At 41.6% G+C, this 21,856-nt stretch overlaps 1 protein-coding gene across 1 annotated transcript in view; it reads left to right on the forward strand.

Annotated features, from left to right (window-relative positions):
- The window catches only part of LOC311122897 (ventricular zone-expressed PH domain-containing protein-like), a gene marked incomplete at its 5' end in the record, with an annotated part of 56,728 nt that extends 37,581 nt beyond the window's left edge, over positions 1-19,147 (forward strand). Inside the window, 3 exons of the mRNA XM_084197201.1 lie at positions 12,093-12,229; positions 18,107-18,160; positions 18,254-19,147. Coding sequence (XP_084053327.1) covers positions 12,093-12,229; positions 18,107-18,160; positions 18,254-18,436 — 374 coding nt within the window. The remainder of the gene's footprint in view (positions 1-12,092; positions 12,230-18,106; positions 18,161-18,253) is intronic.
- Positions 19,148-21,856: the final 2,709 nt, after the last annotated feature.

Consider the following 21,856-nt stretch of genomic DNA (forward strand, 5'->3'; position numbering starts at 1 on the left):
GGAAACTGGTCAGAATTGAAGGAATGATGGATGGCGCTAAATACAGGGAAATTCTTGAGGGAAACCTGTTTCAGTCTTCCAGAGATTTGAGACTGGGACGGAGGTTCACCTTCCAGCAGGACAATGACCCTAAGCATACTGCTAAAGCAACACTTGAGTGGTTTAAGGGGAAACATTTTAAATGTCTTGGAATGGCCTAGTCAAAGCCCAGACCTCAATCCAATTGAGAAGCTGTGGTATAACATAAAGATTTGCTGTACACCAGCAGAACCCATCCACCTTGAAGGAGCTGGAGCAGTTTTTCCTTGAAGAATGGGCAACAGCTGTAATTGCTGCAAAAGTTGGCTCTACAAAGAATTGACTTTGGGGGGGGTGAATAGTTATGCACGCTCAAGTTCTTTTTTTTGTGTCTTATTTCTTGTTTGTTTCAAATGAAAAAATATTTTGCATCTTCAAAGTGGTAGGCATGTTGTGTAAATCAAATGATACAAACCCCCCCCCAAAAAACAAATTTAATTCCAGGCTGTAAGGCAACAAAATAGGAAAAATGCCAAGGGGGGTGAATACTTTTGCAAGCCACTCTATCTGGAAATGTGCATGTACACCCAAGCCCCAATTCTGACTCTGATATCTGTTTCACTGATTTCTGCTCTCGTAAAGGCCTGGGTTTTCTGCACGTTAACACTAGAAGCTTATTACCTCAAATGGATCAATTAAAAGTTTGGGTTCACAGCTTCAATCCAGATGTGTTGGTCATTACTGAGACATGGTTAAGAAAGAGTGTTTTGAACACTGATGTTAACCTTTCTGGTTATAAACCTTTTTGGCAAGACAATCTCTATTGCACTCCACACTTCCCTTTCCCACCTGGACAAGAGGAACACCTACGTGAGAATGCTATTCATTGACTACAGCTCAGCGTTCAACACCATAATGCCCTCAAAGCTCATCACTAAGCTAAGGACCCTGGGACTAAACACCTCCCTCTGCAACTGGATCCTGGACTTCCTGACGGGCCGCCCCCAGATGGTAAGGGTAAGAACAACACAACAACACACCTGCCACGCTGATCTTCAACATGGGGGCCCCTCAGGGGTGCGTGCTCAGTCCCCTCATGTACTCCCTATTCACCCATGGCTGCATGGCCAGGCACGACTCCAACACCATCATTAAGTTTGCCGACAACACAACAGTGGTAGGCCTGATCACCGACAACGATGAGACAGCCTATAGGGAGGAGGTCAGAGACCTGGCCGTGTGGTGTCAGGATAACAACCTCTCCCTCAGCATGATCAAGACAAAGGAGATGATTGTGGACTACAGGAAAAAAAAAGAGGACTGAGCACGACCCCATTTTCATTGACGGGGCTGTAGTGGAACAGATTGAGAGCTTCAAGTTCCTTGGTGTCCACATCACCAACAAACTATCATGGTCCAAACACACCAAGACAGTCGTGAAGAGGGCACGACAAACCCTATTCCCCCTCAGGAGACTGAAAAGATTTGGCATGGGTCCTCAGATCTATACAGCTGCACCATCGAGAGCATCCTGACTGGGTGCATCACCGCCTGGTATGGCAACTGCTCGGCCTCCGACCGCAAGGCACTACAGAGGGTAGTGCGTACGGCCCAGTACATCACTGGGGCCAAGCTTCCTGCCATCCAGGACCTCTATACCAGGCGGTGTCAGAGGAAGGCCCTAAAAATTGTCAAAGACTCCAGCCACCCTAGTCGTAGACTGTTCTCTCTGCTACCGCACGGCAAGCGGTACCGGAGCGCCAAGTCTAGGTCCAAAAGGCTTCTTAACAGCTTCTATCCCCAAGCCATAAGTCTATCATGGCTACTCGGACTAATTGTATTGTCCCCACCCCACCCCCTCTTTTACGCTGCTGCTACTCTGTTTATTATCGATGCATAGTCACTTTAACTCTACCCACATGTACATATTACCTCAATTACCTCGACTAACCGGTGCCCCCGCACATTGACTCTGTACCGGTACCCCCTGTACAGTGGGGAAAAAAAGTATTTAGTCAGCCACCAATTGTGCAAGTTCTCCCACTTAAAAAGATGAGAGAGGCCTGTAATTTTCATCATAGGTACACGTCAACTATGACAGACAAATTGAGAAAAGAAAATCCAGAAAATCACATTGTAGGATTTTTAATGAATTTATTTGCAAATTATGGTGGAAAATAAGTATTTGGTCACCTACAAACAAGCAACATTTCTGGCTCTCACAGACCTGTAACTTCTTCTTTAAGAGGCTCCTCTGTCCTCCACCCGTTACCTATATTAATGGCACCTGTTTGAACTTGTTATCAGTATAAAAGACACCTGTCCACAACCTCAAACAGTCACACTCCAAACTCCACTATGGCCAAGACCAAAGAGCTGTCAAAGGACACCATAAACAAAATTGTAGACCTGCACCAGGCTGGAATGACTGAATCTGCAATAGGTAAGCAGCTTGGTTTGAAGAAATCAACTGTGGGAGCAATTATTAGGAAATGGAAGACATACAAGACCACTGATAATCTCCCTCGATCTGAGGCTCCACGCAAGATCTCACCCCGTGGGGTCAAAATGATCACAAGAACGGTGAGCAAAAATCCCAGAACCACACGGGGGGACCTAGTGAATGACCTGCAGAGAGCTGGGACCAAAGTAACAAAGCCTACCATCAGTAACACACTACGCCGCCAGGGACTCAAATCCTGCAGTGCTAGACGTGTCCCCCTGCTTAAGCCAGTACATGTCCAGGCCCGTCTGAAGTTTGCTAGAGTGCATCCAGAAGAGGATTGGGAGAATGTCATATGGTCAGATGAAACCAAAATATAACTTTTTGGTAAAAACTCAACTCGTCGTGTTTGGAGGACAAAGAATGCTGAGTTTCATCCAAAGAACACCATACCTACTGTGAAGCATGGGAGTGAAAACATCATACTTTGGGGCTGTTTTTCTGCAAAGGGACCAGGACGACTGATCCGTGTAAAGGAAAGAATGAATGGGGCCATGTATCGTGAGATTTTGAGTGAAAACCTCCTTCCATCAGCAAGGGCATTGAAGATGAAACGTGGCTGGGTCTTTCAGCATGACAATGATCCCAAACACACCGCCCGGGCAACGAAGGAGTGGCTTCGTAAGAAGCATTTCAAGGTCCTGGAGTCTCCAGATCTCAACCCCATAGAAAATCTTTGGAGGGAGTTGAAAGTCCGTGTTGCCCAGCGACAGCCCCAAAACATCACTGCTCTAGAGGAGATCTGCATGGAGGAATGGGCCAAAATACCAGCAACAGTGTGTGAAAACCTTGTGAAGACTTACAGAAAACGTTTGACCTGTGTCATTGCCAACAAAGGGTATATAACAAAGTATTGAGAAACTTTTGTTATTGACCAAATACTTATTTTCCACCATAATTTGCAAATAAATTCATTAAAAATCATACAATGTGATTTTCTGGATTTTTTTTCCTCATTTTGTCTGTCATAGTTGACGTCTACCTATGATGAAAATTACAGGCCTCTCTCATCTTTTTAAGTGGGAGAACTTGCACAATTGGTGGCTGACTAAATACTTTTTTTCCCCACTGTATATAGCCTCCCTGCTGTTATTTTATTTTACTGCTGCTCTTTAATTATTTGCTATTTGTATTTTTTACTTATCTATTTTTTACTTAACACTTTATTTTATTTTATTAAAAGTGCATTATTGGTTAAGGGCTTGTAAGTAAGCATTTCACTGTAAGGTCTACACCTGTTGTATTCGGCGCATGTGGCAAATAAAATTTGATTTGATTTGATCTTCCAAAGGTGGTGGAGTAGCAATCTTTACCAAGGAACACCTTCAGTGCTTGGTTGTCTCCACCAAGTCTGTCCCCAAACAATTTGATTTGCTGGTTTTAAGCATTAAACTTTCCAATAGCTCTTTGTTGACTGTTGCTGGGTGTTATTGTCCACCATCTGCACCGACCTGTACCCTAAGCTCTCTCCTGGCCCCTGACACTAAGTCTGAATTTGTCCTGCTAGGTGACCTAAACTGGGACATGCTTAAACCACCTGACCAAGTCCTAAAGCAATGGGAGTCCCTAAATCTTTCTCAGATTATTACCAATCCCACAAGGTACGACTCCAAACACCCAGAAAATGCTACTCTCCTTTATGTTATCCTCACAAATAATCCTGATAGGTATCAGTCTGGTGTTTTCTGTAATGACCTTAGTGATCACTGGTTTACAGCCTGTGTTCATAATGACTGCTCAGTGAAACGACCTGTCCTGATTTGTCATAGACGCTTGCTAAAAACTTTAATGAGCAAGCCTTCCTTCATGACCTGGCCTCTGTAAATTGGTATAGAATCAGCTTGATCCCCTCTGTTGAAGACGCTTGGACCTTCTTTTTTTATATTTTCAGTGGTATTGTTAACAAACACATCCCCATTAAGAAAATGAGAATTAAAAACAGGTTCAGCCCCTGGTTCGACGTGATCTGGCAGAGTTACTCCACCTCAGGAATTCCATTTGGCGAAAGGCTCGGCACACGCTTACTCAGGCTGACTGGCTCTCGTTCAGGCAAATGAGAAATAAGTGCACTCAGGCTATCCGGAAGGCTAAAGTTAGTTACTTTAAGGAGCAGTTCTCTCTCTGTGGGTCTAACCCCAAGATGTTCTGGAAAACGGTTAAAGACCTGGAGAATAAACCCTCCTCCTCACAGCTGCCCATGTCCCTTAATGTTGATGTGGTTGTTACTGACAAAGAGCACATGGCTGAGCTCTTTAATCACTACTTCATTAGGTCAGGATTCCTATTTGACTCAGCCATGCCTCATTGCCCGTCCAATATTTCCTCATCTCCCACCCCTTCTAATGTGACTAGCCCCGATGCTCCTCCCTCTTTTCCCCCTGCCCCGCTACAAAGTTTCTCCCTGCAGGTGGTCACGGAGTCCGAGATGCTAAAGGAGCTCCTTAAACTTGACCCCAAAAAAACATCAGGGTCAGATGGTTTAGACCCTTTCTTCTTTAAGGTTGCTGCCCCTATCATCACCAAGCCTATCTCTGACCTTTTTAACCTGTCTCTCCTCTCTGGGGAGGTTCCCATTGCTTGGAAGGCAGCCACGGTGCATCCTTTATTTAAAGGGGGAGATCAAGCTGATCCTAACTGTTATAGGCCAATTTCTATTTTGCCCTGTTTATCAAAAGTGTTGGAAAAATCTGTCAATAATCAACTGACTGGCTTTCTTGATGTCTGCAGTATTCTCTCTGGTATGCAATCTGGTTTCCGCTCAGGTTATGGATGTGTCACTGCAACCTTAAAGGTCCTAAATGATGTCACCATTGCCCTTGATTCTAAGCAATATTTTGCTGCTATTTTTATTGATTTGGCCAAAGCTTTTGATACGGTAGACCATTCTATCCTTGTCGGGCCGGCTAAGGAGTATTGGTGTCTCTGAGTGGGTCATTGGTCTGGTTTGCTAACTACCTCTCTCAAAGACTGCAGTGTATAAAGTCAGAACATCTGCTGTCTCAGCCACTGCCTGTCACCCAGGGAGTACCCCAAGGCCCTTAACCTTGTTCTGAACACCTCCAAAACAAAGGTAATGTTGTTTGGTAAGAAGAATGCCCCTCTCCCCACCGGTGTGATTACTACCTCTGAGGGTTTAGAGCTTGAGGTAGTCACCTCATACAAGTACTTGGGAGTATGGCTAGATGGTAGACTGTCCTTCTCTCAGCACATATCAAAGCTGCAGGCTAAGGTTAAATCTAGACTTGGTTTCCTCTATCGTAATCGCTCCTCTTTCACCCCAGCTGCCAAACTAACCCTGATTCAGATGACCATCCTACCCATGCTAGATTACGGAGACGTAATTTATAGATCGGCAGGTAAGGGTGCTCTCGAGCGGCTAGATGTTCTTTACCATTCGGCCATCAGATTTGTCACCAATGCTCCTTATAGGACACATCACTGCACTCTATACTCCTATGTGAACTGGTTATCTCTGTATACCGGTCTCAAGACCTACTGTTTGATGCTTATTTATAAAACCCTCTTAGGCCTCACTCCCCCCTATCTGAGATACCTACTACAGCCCTCATCCTCCACATACAACACCCGTTCTGCCAGTCACATTCTGTTAAAGGTTCCCAAAGCACAAACATCCCTGGGTTGCTCCTCTTTCCAGTTTGCTGCAGCTAGCGACTGGAACGAGCTGCAAAAAACACTCAAACTGGACAGTCTTATCTCCATCTCTTCATTCAAAGACTCAATCATGGACACTCTTACTGACACTTGTGGCTGCTTCGCGTGATGTATTGTTGTCTCTACCTTCTTGCTGTTTGTGCTGTTGTCTGTGCCCAATAATGTTTGTACCATGTTTTGTGCTTCTACCATGTTGTGCTGCTAAGGGGATCTGTTTACTAATCTGATGTGGCAGTCATCCAATGTAAATGCATGAGGGTCATAATGAACCACTGGCTTTGCTGCCTGTGTGTCTATTGCCCTGTGTGTTCTGTTTTCACCTTGTGATGAAAATGCTAACTATGAATTGTAGACAAACACAGAAGTTAAAAAGTGCTTGGTGCCATTTAAAACAATGAAATTCCTTCCCCACTTAACGATGTTGGAGAGCGAACTCCCAGGTTGTTTTCCTCTCCTAAGGGAAAAAAAGGACAAGCAGTTGTGACTTAATCATCTTCCTGAGTGTTAAACCATTGGAATACTTTTGAACTGAAAGGTCATAAGTGAGAGAGTGTGTGTGGTTGTCCACCACTCTCTCTCGCTCTCTCTCGCTCTCTCTCTCGCTCTCTCTCTCGCTCTCTCTCTCGCTCTCTCTCTCGCTCTCTCTCTCGCTCTCTCTCCTCCCCCTGTCTATCTGACATAGTTGAATTCTGTCCATCTCAGCGGGAAGGCTCTGGTGGCGTCCGGTTAACATCACTCACTGTGAAGCCCCTTTGTAGCATGTTCACTATACGAGCTGTTGGAACAATAGCATATTAATTAGAACTGTTGGAACAATAGAATATTAATTAGAACTGTTGGAACAATAGCATATTAATTAGAACTGTTGGAACAATATAATATTAATTAGAACTGTTGGAACAATAGCATATTAATTAGAACTGTTGGAACAATAGAATATTAATTAGAACTGTTGGAACAATAGCATATTAATTAGAACTGTTGGAACAATAGAATATGAATTAGAACTGTTGGAACAATAGCATATTAATTTGAACTGTTGGAACAATAGAATGTCAATTAGAACTGTTGGAACAATAGCATATTAATTAGAACTGTTGGAACAATAGAATATTAATTAGAACTGTTGGAACAATAGCATATTAATTAGAACTGTTGGAACAATAGAATGTCAATTAGAACTGTTGGAACAATAGAATGTCAATTAGAACTGTTGGAACAATAGCATATTAATTAGAACTGTTGGAACAATAGCATATTAATTAGAACTGTTGGAACAATAGAATATTAATTTGAACTGTTGGAACAATAGCATATTAATTTGAACTGTTGGAACAATAGAATATTAATTAGAACTGTTGGAACAATAGAATGTCAATTAGAACTGTTGGAACAATAGAATATGAATTAGAACTGTTGGAACAATAGCATATTAATTAGAACTGTTGGAACAATAGAATATTAATTAGAACTGTTGGAACAATAGAATATTAATTAGAACTGTTGGAACAATTGAATATTAATTAGAACTGTTGGAACAATAGAATATGAATTAGAACTGTTGGAACAATATAATATTAATTAGAACTGTTGGAACAATATAATATGAATTAGAACTGTTGGAACTATATAATATGAATTAGAACTAGAGTTATTCTATGTTTGAAATGTTGCCATACAGTAGTGTAGTCAGAAGTCAGAATGATGTCAGTCTCTCTTAGCACACATACTAAGCACACATTACTATCATAATACACACAAACACACACACACACACACACACACACACACACACACATGATCTGCACAATGAAAAAGCCTCCCAGGGTATCCAAAAATCTGGAATGTTCCTAAGATCCTAACCATTTCATCATCATCAATCTGGGAAAAACCGCTCTGGACATGATATAATTTTGGATAAGTGATGGCTTTCAGAAAATATACAGTTGTGTGTATGACATAACATATGGTTGCTGCCGTCAAGGATATGGTTGTTGTCATCAGAATAACTACCATGTTCCTTAACAACTAAAACAACCCCCTAGTGAAAGTGTCTGCTTTTCACTTGATTGAAGACCTGGGCCTTGTCTTAGAACACGTTTTACAAACCTGGACATGTTGGGAGAAGCAAAGCAGTTGGTTTTGTCGTGGCAGGTTTTGATGTTCCTGTTTGGTTGTGTAATTCTGTTCCTCAGTACCAGCCATATGTACTGTGCCACCTGGTCCAGCAGTCACTGGGAGGCTTTGGGCCCAAGGGTTGTAAACCTTGTTCTCCATCCAAATCACTAGACTAAGACAGACGAGGCCTGCCACAATGTCTCCTTTCAATCCCCCTTCCTTTGTTTTTCCTCAAACATTTACTACAGTATGAACAAGGTTTTACTGTTTCCTGCCGATCTCTGGCAGAATCAGATTTGGGAAAGTCTGCTCTAGAAGGGGCTTAGAGCCTATAACCCTGGACATTTCACTGGTAAACTCATGGGTACACTCGCAATGGCTGACACCCATTATGCCATAATTGACTTGAATGGGGAGGTCTGTTCTATACATTCTGTTTCTATAGTCCAGACCTCTTGGCAGAGTCCACAGTATTCTGGTTTACACAGGGAAGCTGAAGCTTCCTGTGAGACAGGAGAGTTTATAGTGAACCTGCCAACTTGATCAAACACAGCGGTGATAAGGAGACCTAGCACTTACCCCACTGGACACAGACGTCAGTTCAACGTCTATTTTAGATTTTTATTTGGTTGAGTTGTCAACTAACGTGAATTCAACATGAAATCAATTTTAAAACATCACCATGTCATTGGATTTAAGTAAAAATTCGAAATTCTCTCATGTTTATGACTTTTTTTGTCAAATCCAATCAGTTTTTCACGTTGATTCAACGTCAACACATTGATTTTGTTGGTAGAAATGACGTGGAAACAATGTTGATTCAACCAGTATTTGCCTAGTAGGACTGGAGTGCGTGCGTGTGTGTGTGTGTGTGTGTGTGTGTCCAGAACCCCAGGCATTCTGTCCTGTTCTGGTGCCAGTATACCAGGATGTGATATTCTTCCCACAACCACACATTCCTGTGCTTACATTAATCAATGTGAAAACTAGCCATTATTACCAAACAGTCACTGCCCTCTCTGTACCCCCTTGGCTTCAGCAGCGGGGGGAGGCTCATGCTGGCATGGTTCCATGTGGGGTGGTGAAGGGGCACGTATGGTAACTCAAATCTGTGTGTGTGTGTGTGTCCGTGCTTGTGTGTGCTTGTTTGTTTGACCAACACAGAGAGTGAGAGTGACAGCGATAGAAGGAGACTGTGTTTATCAGTGTATTGTGTTTCGTTAGCCTGTGGTTAATTTGTAACAAGAGCAAAGCATCGGTGTATTGTGTTTCGTTAGCCTGTGGTTAATTTGTAACAAGAGCAAAGCATCGGTGTATTGTGTTTCGTTAGCCTGTGGTTAATTTGTAACAAGAGCAAAGCATCGGTGTATTGTGTTTCGTTAGCCTGTGGTTAATTTGTAACATGAGCAAAGCATCAGTGTATTGTGTTTCGTTAGCCTGTGGTTAATTTGTAACATGAGCAAAGCATCGTGTATTGTGTTTCGTTAGCCTGTGGTTAATTTGTAACATGAGCAAAGCATCAGTGTATTGTGTTTCGTTAGCCTGTGGTTAATTTGTAACATGAGCAAAGCATCTGTGTATTGATTGTCGTTAGCCTGTGGTTAATTTGTAACATGAGCAAAGCATCAGTGTATTGTGTTTCGTTAGCCTGTGGTTAATTTGTAACATGAGCAAAGCATCGGTGTATTGTGTTTCGTTAGCCTGTGGTTAATTTGTAACATGAGCAAAGCATCAGTGTATTGTGTTTCGTTAGCCTGTGGTTAATTTGTAACATGAGCAAAGCTTCGGTGTATTGTGTTTCGTTAGCCTGTGGTTAATTTGTAACATGAGCAAAGCTTCGGTGTATTGTGTTTCGTTAGCCTGTGGTTAATTTGTAACATGAGCAAAGCATCGGTGTATTGTGTTTCGTTAGCCTGTGGTTAATTTGTAACATGAGCAAAGCTTCGGTGTATTGTGTTTCGTTAGCCTGTGGTTAATTTGTAACATGAGCAAAGCTTCGGTGTATTGTGTTTCGTTAGCCTGTGGTTAATTTGTAAGATGAGCAAAGCATCAGTGTATTGTGTTTCGTTAGCCTGTGGTTAATTTGTAACATGAGCAAAGCATCGGTGTATTGTGTTTCGTTAGCCTGTGGTTAATTTGTAACATGAGCAAAGCATCAGTGTATTGTGTTTCGTTAGCCTGTGGTTAATTTGTAACATGAGCAAAGCTTCGGTGTATTGTGTTTCGTTAGCCTGTGGTTAATTTGTAACATGAGCAAAGCTTCGGTGTATTGTGTTTCGTTAGCCTGTGGTTAATTTGTAACATGAGCAAAGCATCGCTGTATTGTGTTTCGTTAGCCTGTGGTTAATTTGTAACATGAGCAAAGCTTCGGTGTATTGTGTTTCGTTAGCATGTGGTTAATTTGTAACATGAGCAAAGCTTCGGTGTATTGTGTTTCGTTAGCCTGTGGTTAATTTGTAACATGAGCAAAGCTTCGGTGTATTGTGTTTCGTTAGCCTGTGGTTAATTTGTAACATGAGCAAAGCTTCGGTGTATTGTGTTTCGTTAGCCTGTGGTTAATTTGTAACATGAGCAAAGCTTCGGTGTATTGTGTTTCGTTAGCCTGTGGTTAATTTGTAACATGAGCAAAGCTTTGTTGTATTGTGTTTCGTTAGCCTGTGGTTAATTTGTAACATGAGCAAAGCATCAGTGTATTGTGTTTCGTTAGCCTGTGGTTAATTTGTAACAAGAGCAAAGCATCGGTGTATTGTGTTTCGTTAGCCTGTGGTTAATTTGTAACATGAGCAAAGCATTGGTGTATTGTGTTTCGTTAGCCTGTGGTTAATTTGTAACATGAGCAAAGCATTGGTGTATTGTGTTTCGTTAGCATCTGGTTAATTTGTAACATGAGCAAAGAATCAGTGTATTGTGTTTCGTTAGCCTGTGGTTAATTTGTAACATGAGCAAAGCATTGGTGTATTGTGTTTCGTTAGCCTGTGGTTAATTTGTAACATGAGCAAAGCATCAGTGTATTGTGTTTCGTTAGCCTGTGGTTAATTTGTAACATGAGCAAAGCTTCGGTGTATTGTGTTTCGTTAGCCTGTGGTTAATTTGTAACATGAGCAAAGCTTCGGTGTATTGTGTTTCGTTAGCCTGTGGTTAATTTGTAACATGAGCAAAGCATTGGTGTATTGTGTTTCGTTAGCCTGTGGTTAATTTGTATCAAGAGCAAAGCATTGGTGTATTGTGTTTCGTTAGCCTGTGGTTAATTTGTAACAAGAGCAAAGCATCGGTGTATTGTGTTTCGTTAGCCTGTGGTTAATTTGTAACAAGAGCAAAGCATCGGTGTATTGTGTTTCGTTAGCCTGTGGTTAATTTGTAACATGAGCAAAGCTTCGGTGTATTGTGTTTCGTTAGCCTGTGGCAGGTTGACACATGATATGTTTATCGCCAGGTGTTAAATACATAAGGAGGGAGAGTACACAGAACATTGGCATAGGTTAAGGCCTATTGGGCTGTTCCTGTGAATATAGACCAGACTAAAGAAGAGAGGAAAGGGGTATTCTATCAACAATTATTCAGCCATTCCTCCTTTTTTTCAATCATCATGTCTTCCTGTATTTTTTGTATTTTTTGTTGTTGTTCCAAGACCTCAGTTGCTTGGAGCCGGGTGCTTTAATTAATTAGAGTTATGGGTTTGATTCCCACTTGGGCTACATACACTGCATAAACAGGTATCAACAGTGAGTGGATGTGGATCACAGCTAATTGAGCGTTATAGTGTTTTGTTTTGTCTCTCCAGTGGTGAACGAGGATGGCCAGCCGATGATAGAGGGGGAACTGAAGGAGAAGCAGGTTCGCTGGAAGTTCATCAAACGCTGGAAGACTCGCTACTTCACCCTGGCAGGAAACCAGCTCCTCTTCCGGAAGGGAAAATCAGTATGTATCCCCACTTAGACTTTAATTAGGTGGGACTTGCGAAGCAAAAGTCCAGACTTTACATCTTTGTCATACTTCTTCTTCTTCTTCTTCTTCTGCAACCTACTCCTCTTACACTGTTTAAGCTAGAAACGCAATTCAAACTTTAAAATGTGCAGACTGGTCTGGAATAATTTGCTTGCATACAACTTTTTGATATTATTAATACTTTTTAAACTATTCAAAATTGTCTTTCCTTTTGTCCATCTTCATTCACTTTAATGGGACTTTTTTCAACATTCTAAAGCTCCCCATTGTGACATCATCACTTCCAACATTCACTGTAAACAATGTAACTTTTGACATATCAGCTACAGTGCCTTCGGAAACTATTCACACCCCTTGACTTTTTCCACATTTTGTTACATTACAGCCTTATTCTAAAATGGATTAAAACATTAATAAATCCCATCAATCTACACACAATACCCCATAATGACAAAGCAAAAACAGGTTTTTAAAAATGTGTGCACATTTATTACAAATTAAAAAACGGAAATATCACATTTACATAAGTATTCAGACCCTTTACTCAGTACTTTGTTGAAGTACCTTTAGCAGCAATTACAGCCTCGAGTCTTCTTGGGTAGGACGCTACAAGCTTGGCACACCTGTATTTGTGGAGTTTCTCCCATTCTTCTCTGCAGATCCTTTCAAGCTCTGTCAGGTTGGATGGGGAGCATTGCTGCACAGCTAGTGCAGGTCTCTCCAGAGATGTTCGATCGGGTTCAAGTCCAGGCTCTGGCTGGGCCACTCAAGGACATTCAGAGACTTGTCCCGAAGCCACTCCTGCGTTGTCTTGGCTGAGTGTTTAGGGTTGTTGTCCTGTTGGAAGGTGAACCTTCACCACAGTCTGAGGTCCTGAGCGCTCTGGAGCAGGTGTTCATCAAGGATCTCTCTGTACTTTGCTCCGTTCATCTTTCCCTCAATCCTGACACACCTCCCAGTCCCTGTTGCTGAAATACATCCCCATAGCATGATGCTGCCACCACCATGCTTCACCGTAGAGATGGTGCCAGGTTTCCTCCAGACGTGACGCTTGGCATTCAGGCCAAAGAGTTCAATCTTGGTTTCATCAGACCAGAGAATCTTGCTTCTCATGGTCTGAGAGTCTTTAGGTGCCTTTTGGCAATTTCCAAGCGGGCTGTCATGTGCCTTTTACTGAGGTGTGGCTTCCATCTGGCCACTCTACCATAAAGGCCTGAATGGTGGAGTGCTGCAGAGATGGTTGTCCTTCTGGAAGGTTCTCCCATCTCCACAGAGGAACTCTAGAGCTCTGTCAGAGTGACCATCGGGTTCTTGGTCACCTCCCTGACCAAGGCCCTTCTGCCCCGATTGCTCAGTTTGTCCGGGCAGCCAGCTCTAGGGAGAGTCTTGGTGGTTCCAACCTTCTTCCATTTAAGAATGATGGAGGCCACTGTGTTCTTGGGAACCTTCAATGCTGCAGAAATGTTTTGGTACCCTTCCCCAGATCTGTGCCTCGACACAATCCTGTCTCAGAGCTCTACGGACAATTCCTTCGACCTCACGGCTTGATTTTTGCTCTGACATGCACTGTCAACTGCGGGATCTTATGTAGACAGGTGTGTGCCTTTCCAAATCATATCCAATCAATTAAATTTACCACAGGTGGACTCCAATAAAGTTGTAGAAACATCTCAAGGATGATCAAAGGAAACAGGATGCACCTGAGCTCAATTTCGAGTCTCATAGCAAAGATTCTAAAAATTCTAAAAACCTGTTTTCACTTCGTCATTATGGGGGATTGTGTGTAGATTGCTGAGGATTTGTTTTATTTAATCCATGTTAGAATAAGGCTGTAACGTAACAAAATGTGGAAAAAGTCAAGGGGTCTGAATACTTTCCGAAGGCACTGTACTTTGACCACTTTGTAATCAACTTAGTCAAAAAGTTTGAGCATATGAAATCTTCCTCTACTTCTCTGCTATTTGAACAAAAATATATTCCACCAATAAAAAGTTATAGGTGTTTGTAGGAGTTTAGAGTGACAAAAAATGTAAAATGCATAAAATAACTCACCAATAGTAACTCTTAAACCGTTCAAGCTAAAGACACCAAACCAACTTTCACATTTTCAGGCAATCCTAACTTCAAATTCTTTAAAACATTTATTAACTAATAACTATATAATTTGCACAAATTAGCATAACATAACCCACCAACAGTAACTCTTAAACCATTCAAGCTACATACACCAAACAAACTTTCACATCTTCAAGCTATCCTAACTTCTAATTTTTTTAAGCTTTTATAAACTATAACTATAGACATTTGCATAAAATAACTCACCAACATTTAATTATTGAACCTTTCAAGCTAAAGACACCAAACCAACTTTCAAATGTTCACGCTATCCTAACTTCAAATTATATGTTTTTTAAAATCTACTATCACTATATAAATTAGTACATTAGCATAATATAACTCTCCAACAGTAACTCATGAATCGTTCAAGCTAGATACAGAAAACCAACTTTAATATGTTCGGGCTATCCTAACTTTTCATATACCTACTTTTTCAACTATAACCAGTCACCTCCATTACTATTGCAGACACTACCACTACTATAACATTTTTCAAACTACTTTGCTTTAAATAGTAAAGTAAAACTTTTTAAACTTCTACCACAAAAAAATACTTTTAAAGAGGTAAAGCAAGTCCCACCAATTGTACTTCATGGACAATTACCATCTAGTTGTTCAAGTCAAATTTCCCCTCGGGACAATAAAGTATATCATATCATATACACAGGGGGACACTAAAAAAGAAATATGCCTCCCCATATCCTGACAGCACTGTTAGTCACTGGACTCCCTGTCCTTATGTGTTTTCCTATTCTACCTTTTCTTCTTAATTGAATCATGATGTGATGTTGGGTGAAACAGTGGAGACCCCATCTTGTGACAAGGCCTAACGTCACTCTGGGGAATCCACTAGAGATGACTGTAATAACTTTGGCCCCAGTATTGAGCCTTGGGGGACGCCCAAGGTCAGAGTATGATGCTGCAACTTCTTGAGTCATTCTTCCCTTTAATAACTCAGTATAAAAATCGACACTCAGACGTAGCAGCAAAAAACAAATGAAAACCAGAGAGGAAGGAAGGAGATGATGCTGGCAGTGTGTGTGTTTGTGTGCATGTGTCCATGCATGCTTTTGTTTGTTTGTGTGTGTGCCTGTGTGTGTGTGTGTGTGTGTGTGTGTGTGTGTGTGTGTGTGTGTGTGTGTGTGCCTGTGTGTTTGTGATGAGGAAACCACTGTGTTTTAACGATACAAATCCCTCCAACTAATTTGTGTTTGATTCGGACTTACATTGAGGCCAAACTTGGTGTAAGGTTTACAGCAGAAATAATACTAATTGTGCATTGACAAACATTGAGAAAACAAGACAGTAAGAAAACGTGTTGAGGTCACGTAGTCATCAGAAAGCCCATGAGTCATCACCATGTGCCATTCAAAGTGAAACACTCAACTTTATTATAATGTAAATAAATATAGTATTCATTCAACTTGAGTCACAATGTAATTAGAGCTGATCTGTTTTATCGTGCTGTTGGTGTGTAGTGTAGTGTAGTGTTGGTGTGTGTGTAGTGTTAGTGTGTGTGTGGTGTTGGTGTGTGTTTTAGTGTTAGTGTGTATGTAGTGTTGGTGTGTGTGTAGTGTTGGTGTGTGTTGGTGTGTGTGTGTGTGTGTAGTGTTGGTGTGTGTGTAGTGTTGGTGTGTGTGTGTGTGTGTGTAGTGTTGGTGTGTGTGTAGTGTTGGTGTGTGTGTGTGTGTCATTGAGCAGGGATTAGATGAGAGACCTTATTGTTAGTCAATGCCATGTTGTGGAGGGAGGGAGGGAGGGAGGGAGGGAGGGAGAGAGAGAGAATTTTCTGACTTCTTAAATTCTAAACTCTGGTTTTGTATTCCCCAGCCTTTGCCAAATATTGAGAAATTGGGAAATATTTTCAGATTGTTGAAAGGATAAGTCAAATGACCCAAGACACTCTTCTTTGTATTGTAACCAACAGTCCCCCCTCACCACAGCTGTTTAAAGCCACACATTGGACCTCCTCTTTGTCTCTTGTTCTCTGAGCTCAATCTTGCAGTGCCAATGAATCAGTTCCAAATCAACCCATAACCTATATCACTAACCTATACCACTAACCTATACCCCTAACCTATATCACTAACCTATACCCCTAACCTATATCACTAACCTATATCACTAACCTATACCACTAACCTATACCACTAACCTATACCACTAACCTATACCCCTAACCTATACCCCTAACCTATATCACTAACCTATATCACTAACCTATACCACTAACATATATCACTAACCTATACCACTAACCTATATCACTAACCTATACCCCTAACCTATACCCCTAACCTATACCCCTAACCTATACCACTAACCTATACCACTAACCTATACCACTGACCTATACCACTGACCTATACCACTAACCTATATCACTAACCTATACCCCTAACCTATACCACTAACTTATACCACTAACCTATACCCCTAACCTATACCACTAACCTATACCACTAACCTATACCACTAACCTATACCCCTAACCTATACCACTAACCTATACCACTAACCTATACCCCTAACCTATACCACTAACCTATACCACTAGGCATTTCTGTCGGTCTGAAAGGATTTGATACAGTTTGATTTGATACAGCGAGAGAGAGACAGACAGACAGACAGACACACAGGTGAGACAAGCTCATAATAAGTCACCTCAGACCAACCTCACCTGGATGATTATTCATGAACTTTGGCACCGTTCCATTTCAGCATTTCACCTAACCGTTTCCCCAAAGCCGAGCCATCATCATACTGCTTTTATTGAACCAATCCTTAGGACACACACGCAATAGGAACTAGTGGAGTGGAGAGGGGACAAGGAGTACATTCACTTCTCCTTTAATCTGTGTGAATACATGAGTAGCTTAACCACTGTAGCTAACAGAGGGCAGACCCTCCACACAGACAGCCAGGGAGGTAAGGATGTGTGCAAGTCTATGGATATTAACGCTTGCCGTCACACACACACACACACACACACACACACACACACACACACACACAGGCTACAGAACTATAGCCGGCCAGTGGGGGCTCTTAGGATGTCTATGGAGAATAGCATCTAGCCTAGCGCTCGCTATGTGACCCTATGGTCCATAAGGTTATGACTGTGGTGTATCACACGCAGATACATACACACACACACACATTCCAGAGTCATCCTGACGTGAGAGATAACAGTGTATTACACGAGTCAGAGAGATGTAGCGGTATTAAGGGGTAGAGCATTAGAGACAGTGCTGATGCGCTCAAGGATTTCATTTCCTCCCTTATATAAGGACCAAGACAATAAAACACCCTCTTCTCTTACTGCTTACTGCAGGAAATCTTTGCAAGAGGACCGTAAAAGCTGATGTTTTGTGGTAATGTACTGTCGTTACAAATCCTAGCAAACTTTTATTTTGTCACTGAAATATGTGGCATTAAGCAACAGGTCGTCTACAACAGCCCCAAGGCAGCTGTTCAACAGTAAAACATGGCAGTGTCGCAATGTTGAATGTTAATTTTATAAATGTGCCTGGCAGGGTTTAAGTGGGTCTCTTTCCATTACAAAAAAAGGCCATTCATCATGCAGAGTGGTGATAGTGAAACAACATCAAAAGGACAAAAAAATTGGATTGTCGCTCCAAAAGGTGTATTTATAACTATTTAGTCATGTATAACTTAAATCTCCCCATGTTGCTGAAAGGTTTTATCTCTGTCCTGTCTTGTCTGCTACAGAAGGATGAGCTAGATGACAGCACCATCGAGCTGAGCAAAGTGCAGAGCGTCAAGGTGGGTGAACTTCAAGTCCATTCATGTAACAACAATTAATGCCCTTTGTCCACTTCTGATAACCCTCTCGCCTGTCTGGCTGTGTGTGTCCAGGTGGTGGCTAAGAAGCGGCGTGAGCGGGGTCTCCCTCGGGCCTTTGAGATCTTCACGGACAGTAAAACATATGTCCTGAAGGCTCGTGATGAGAAGCATGCTGAGGAGTGGCTCCAGTGTATTAATGTTGCCGTGGCCCAGGCCAGAGAGAGAGAGAACAGAGAGGCCACCACCTACCTGTGACCTTATGACCTGGAAGATATTCTACTGTGACCCGTTCCTGACCCAGAAACACAACACACAGCCCTGTACTACCATCTACAAACAACAGCTGTGATGTCCACTGTTTCGGATCATCTGACAGCCATGTGATGTCCACTGTTTCCGATCATCTGACAGCTCTGTGATGTCCACTGATTCTGATCATCTGACAGCCCTGTGATGCCCACTGTTTCTGATCATCTGACAGCCCTGTGATGTCCACTGTTTCCGATCATCTGACAGCCCTGTGATGTCCACTGTTTCTGATCATCTGACAGCTCTGAGATGCCCACTGTTTCTGATCATCTGACAGCCCTGTGATGTCCACTGTTTCTGATCATCTGACAGCCCTGTGATGTCCACTGTTTCTGATCATCTGACAGCTCTGTGATGTCCACTGTTTCTGATCATCTGACAGCTGTTGGGCAGCTGAGACATCATTGCCAGCATTTTGCCATACATTTAAATGGGATATTGTTTCAGTATTTCCAGCAATAAGGATCTTACTAACAATATGGACCTTCTATTTCCAGCAATAACAATCTACATAGTAAACCTAGCAATAAGAACTCAATATGAACAGCATTAGAACACTATCTTGGCCCAGACAGTGAAGATAAAAAGCCCTAATGGATACCATATGAGAGCATTCTACAGCAAACAAACAGAATTAGTGGCATTACCATTTGAGCAGTATAATTTATTAATATACCGTAATTTAAAAAGGACCCAGTGGTGTTATACAGTGAGCTCCAAAAGTATTGAGAAAGTTACAGACGCACAAATATCATACCCCCAAGACATGCTAACCTTTCACCATTACAATGACAGGGGAGGTTAGCATTTTTTGGGGGGGTATGATATTTGTGCATCTGTAACTTTCTCACTCATCATTATTCACGATTCATTCAGGATTATCAGTAATCATGGTAGCATCCACATTAATGTAGAAGTGTTTATTCTTATTTACAATACAAGTGACTCCAAAATAACACAATACATATATTTACCATTCATTTCTATTGCGCACAAAATAATCTGACACAAACAAACAGGAAATGCATCCAACCAATTCGTAGAGTCATAAACTTGACGGGACCAAACACTTAACTTTTTTGTACTACTTTAATAATTTCTAAACGGTTCATCCGGTATGGATGAAAACACCCTCAAATGAATGCTGACAGTCACTTTAACCTCCATTGGCATTGTCTCATTTCAAATTCAAAGTGCTGGAGTACAGAGCCAAAACAACAGAGGATGTGTCACTGCCCCAATACCTTTGGAGCTCACTGTATGTCATAGTTCATAAATGAACTGATAGTCCCCTGGAGGTCTTAGCAGAGGCTCAGAACAACAGTGGTTGATACCGACCACACTGCTGGGGGCTGTATAGCTATGTTCTCTCTCCCTCCAGGACACACTCATCTATGGAGAAACACGTTTATTGGCAAAGCTATCATCTTTTTATTCTCTCGCCTTTTCTTCCAAGAAAATAGTTTGGTGTGTGTGTGTGTGTGTGTGTGTGTGTGTGTGTGTGTGTTTACAATGACAAGCATTGTTGACAATTCTGACGTGTCCATTAATAACTATACATTAAACCTATTATTTGCAGAACTCTCTCTCATCACGCTGGAATCTTCATAAAATCTCAAATAAACATCAACGCCACTCATGTTTTTAGAATCCAGTTATAGGTCAAATGTTTCACTACTCATTCTCCATAGTATTGGATGAGCTTTAACATTGTAAATAGATTGTGGCTTCCGTCAATGTAATTGTCTGCATAATTTTCAATCCCCCATATATTTTTGGGGTAAATATATATATATATATATATATACAGTACCAGTCAAAAGTTTGGACAAACCTACTCATTCAAGGGTTTTTCTTGTAGAATAATAGTGAAGACATCACAACTATGAAATAACAGTAATGGAATCATGTAGTAACCAAAAAAGTGTTAAACAAATCAAAATATATTTTATATTTGAGATTCTTCAAATAGCCACCCTTTGCCTTGATGACAGCTTTGCACACTCATGGCATTCTCTCAACCAGCTTCATGAGGAATGCTTTTCCAACAGTCTTGAAGGAGTTCCCACATATGCTGAGCACTTGTTGGCTGCTTTTCCTTAACCATCTCAACTGGGTTGAGGTCAGGGGAATGTGGAGGCCAGGTCATCTGATGCAGCACTCCATCACTCTCCTTCTTGGTAAAATAGCCCTTACACAGCCTGGAGGTGTGTTTGGTCATTGTCCTGTTGAAAAACAAATGATAGTCCCACTAAGCCCAAACCAGATGGGATGGTGTATCGCTGCAGAATGATGTGGTAGCCATGCTGGTTAAGTGTGCCTTGAATTCTAAATAAATCACAGACAGTGTCACCAGCAAAGCACCCCCACACCATAACACCTCGTCCTCCATGCTTTACGGTGGGAACTACACATGCGGAGATCATCCGTTCACCCACACCGCCACCGCGTCTCACAAAGATACAGCGGTTGGAACCAAAAATCTCCAATTTGGACTCCAGACCAAAGGACAAATTTCCACTGGTCTAATGTCCATTGCTCGTGTTTCTTGGCCCAAGCAAGTCTCTTCTTCTTATTGGTGTTCTTTAGTAGTGTTCTTTTGCAGCAATTCGACCATGAAGGCCTGATTCATACAGTCTCCTCTGAACAGTTGATGTTGAGATGTGTCTGTTACTTGAACTCTGTGAAGCATTTATTTGGGCTGCAATTTCTGAGGCTGGTAACTCTAATGAACTTATGAAATGTTCCGTATTGACTGACCTTCATGTCTTAAAGTAATGATGGACTGTAGTTTCTCTTTGCTTATTTGAGCTGTTCTTGCCATAATATGGACTTGGTCTTTTACCGAATAGGGCGATCTTCTGTATACCCCACCTACCTTGTCACAACACAACTGATTGGCTCAAACGCATTAAGAAGGCACACCTGTTAATTGAAATGCATTCCAGGTGACTACCTCATGAAGCTGGTTGAGAGAATGCCAAAAGTGTGCAAAGCTGTCATCAAGGCAAAGGGTGGCTATTTGAAGAATCTTAAATATAAAATATATGTTGATTTGTTTAACACTTTTTGGGTTACTACATGATTCCATATGTGTTATTTCATAGTTTTGATGTCTTCACTATTATTCTACAATGTAGAAAATAGTAAAAATAAAGAAAAACCCTTGAATGAGTAGGTGTTTCCTAAACTTTTGACCGGTAGTGTACATTTTACTTTAGTTATCTTGTTATTTTTAGTCCCACCCTTCAGCTCCACTCAACTTTCCAATGAACCCATTGACTTGCCTTGATGAGCAATGCGTTATAGAATCTGAACTAATATTTTGTCCTTTAAACAATACTCTCCCAAATTGCTAAGAAAATC

Source organism: Coregonus lavaretus, assembly GCF_964263955.1.
Source record: "Coregonus lavaretus genome assembly, contig: HAP1_SCAFFOLD_1583, whole genome shotgun sequence".
NCBI lineage: Eukaryota > Metazoa > Chordata > Actinopteri > Salmoniformes > Salmonidae > Coregonus > Coregonus lavaretus.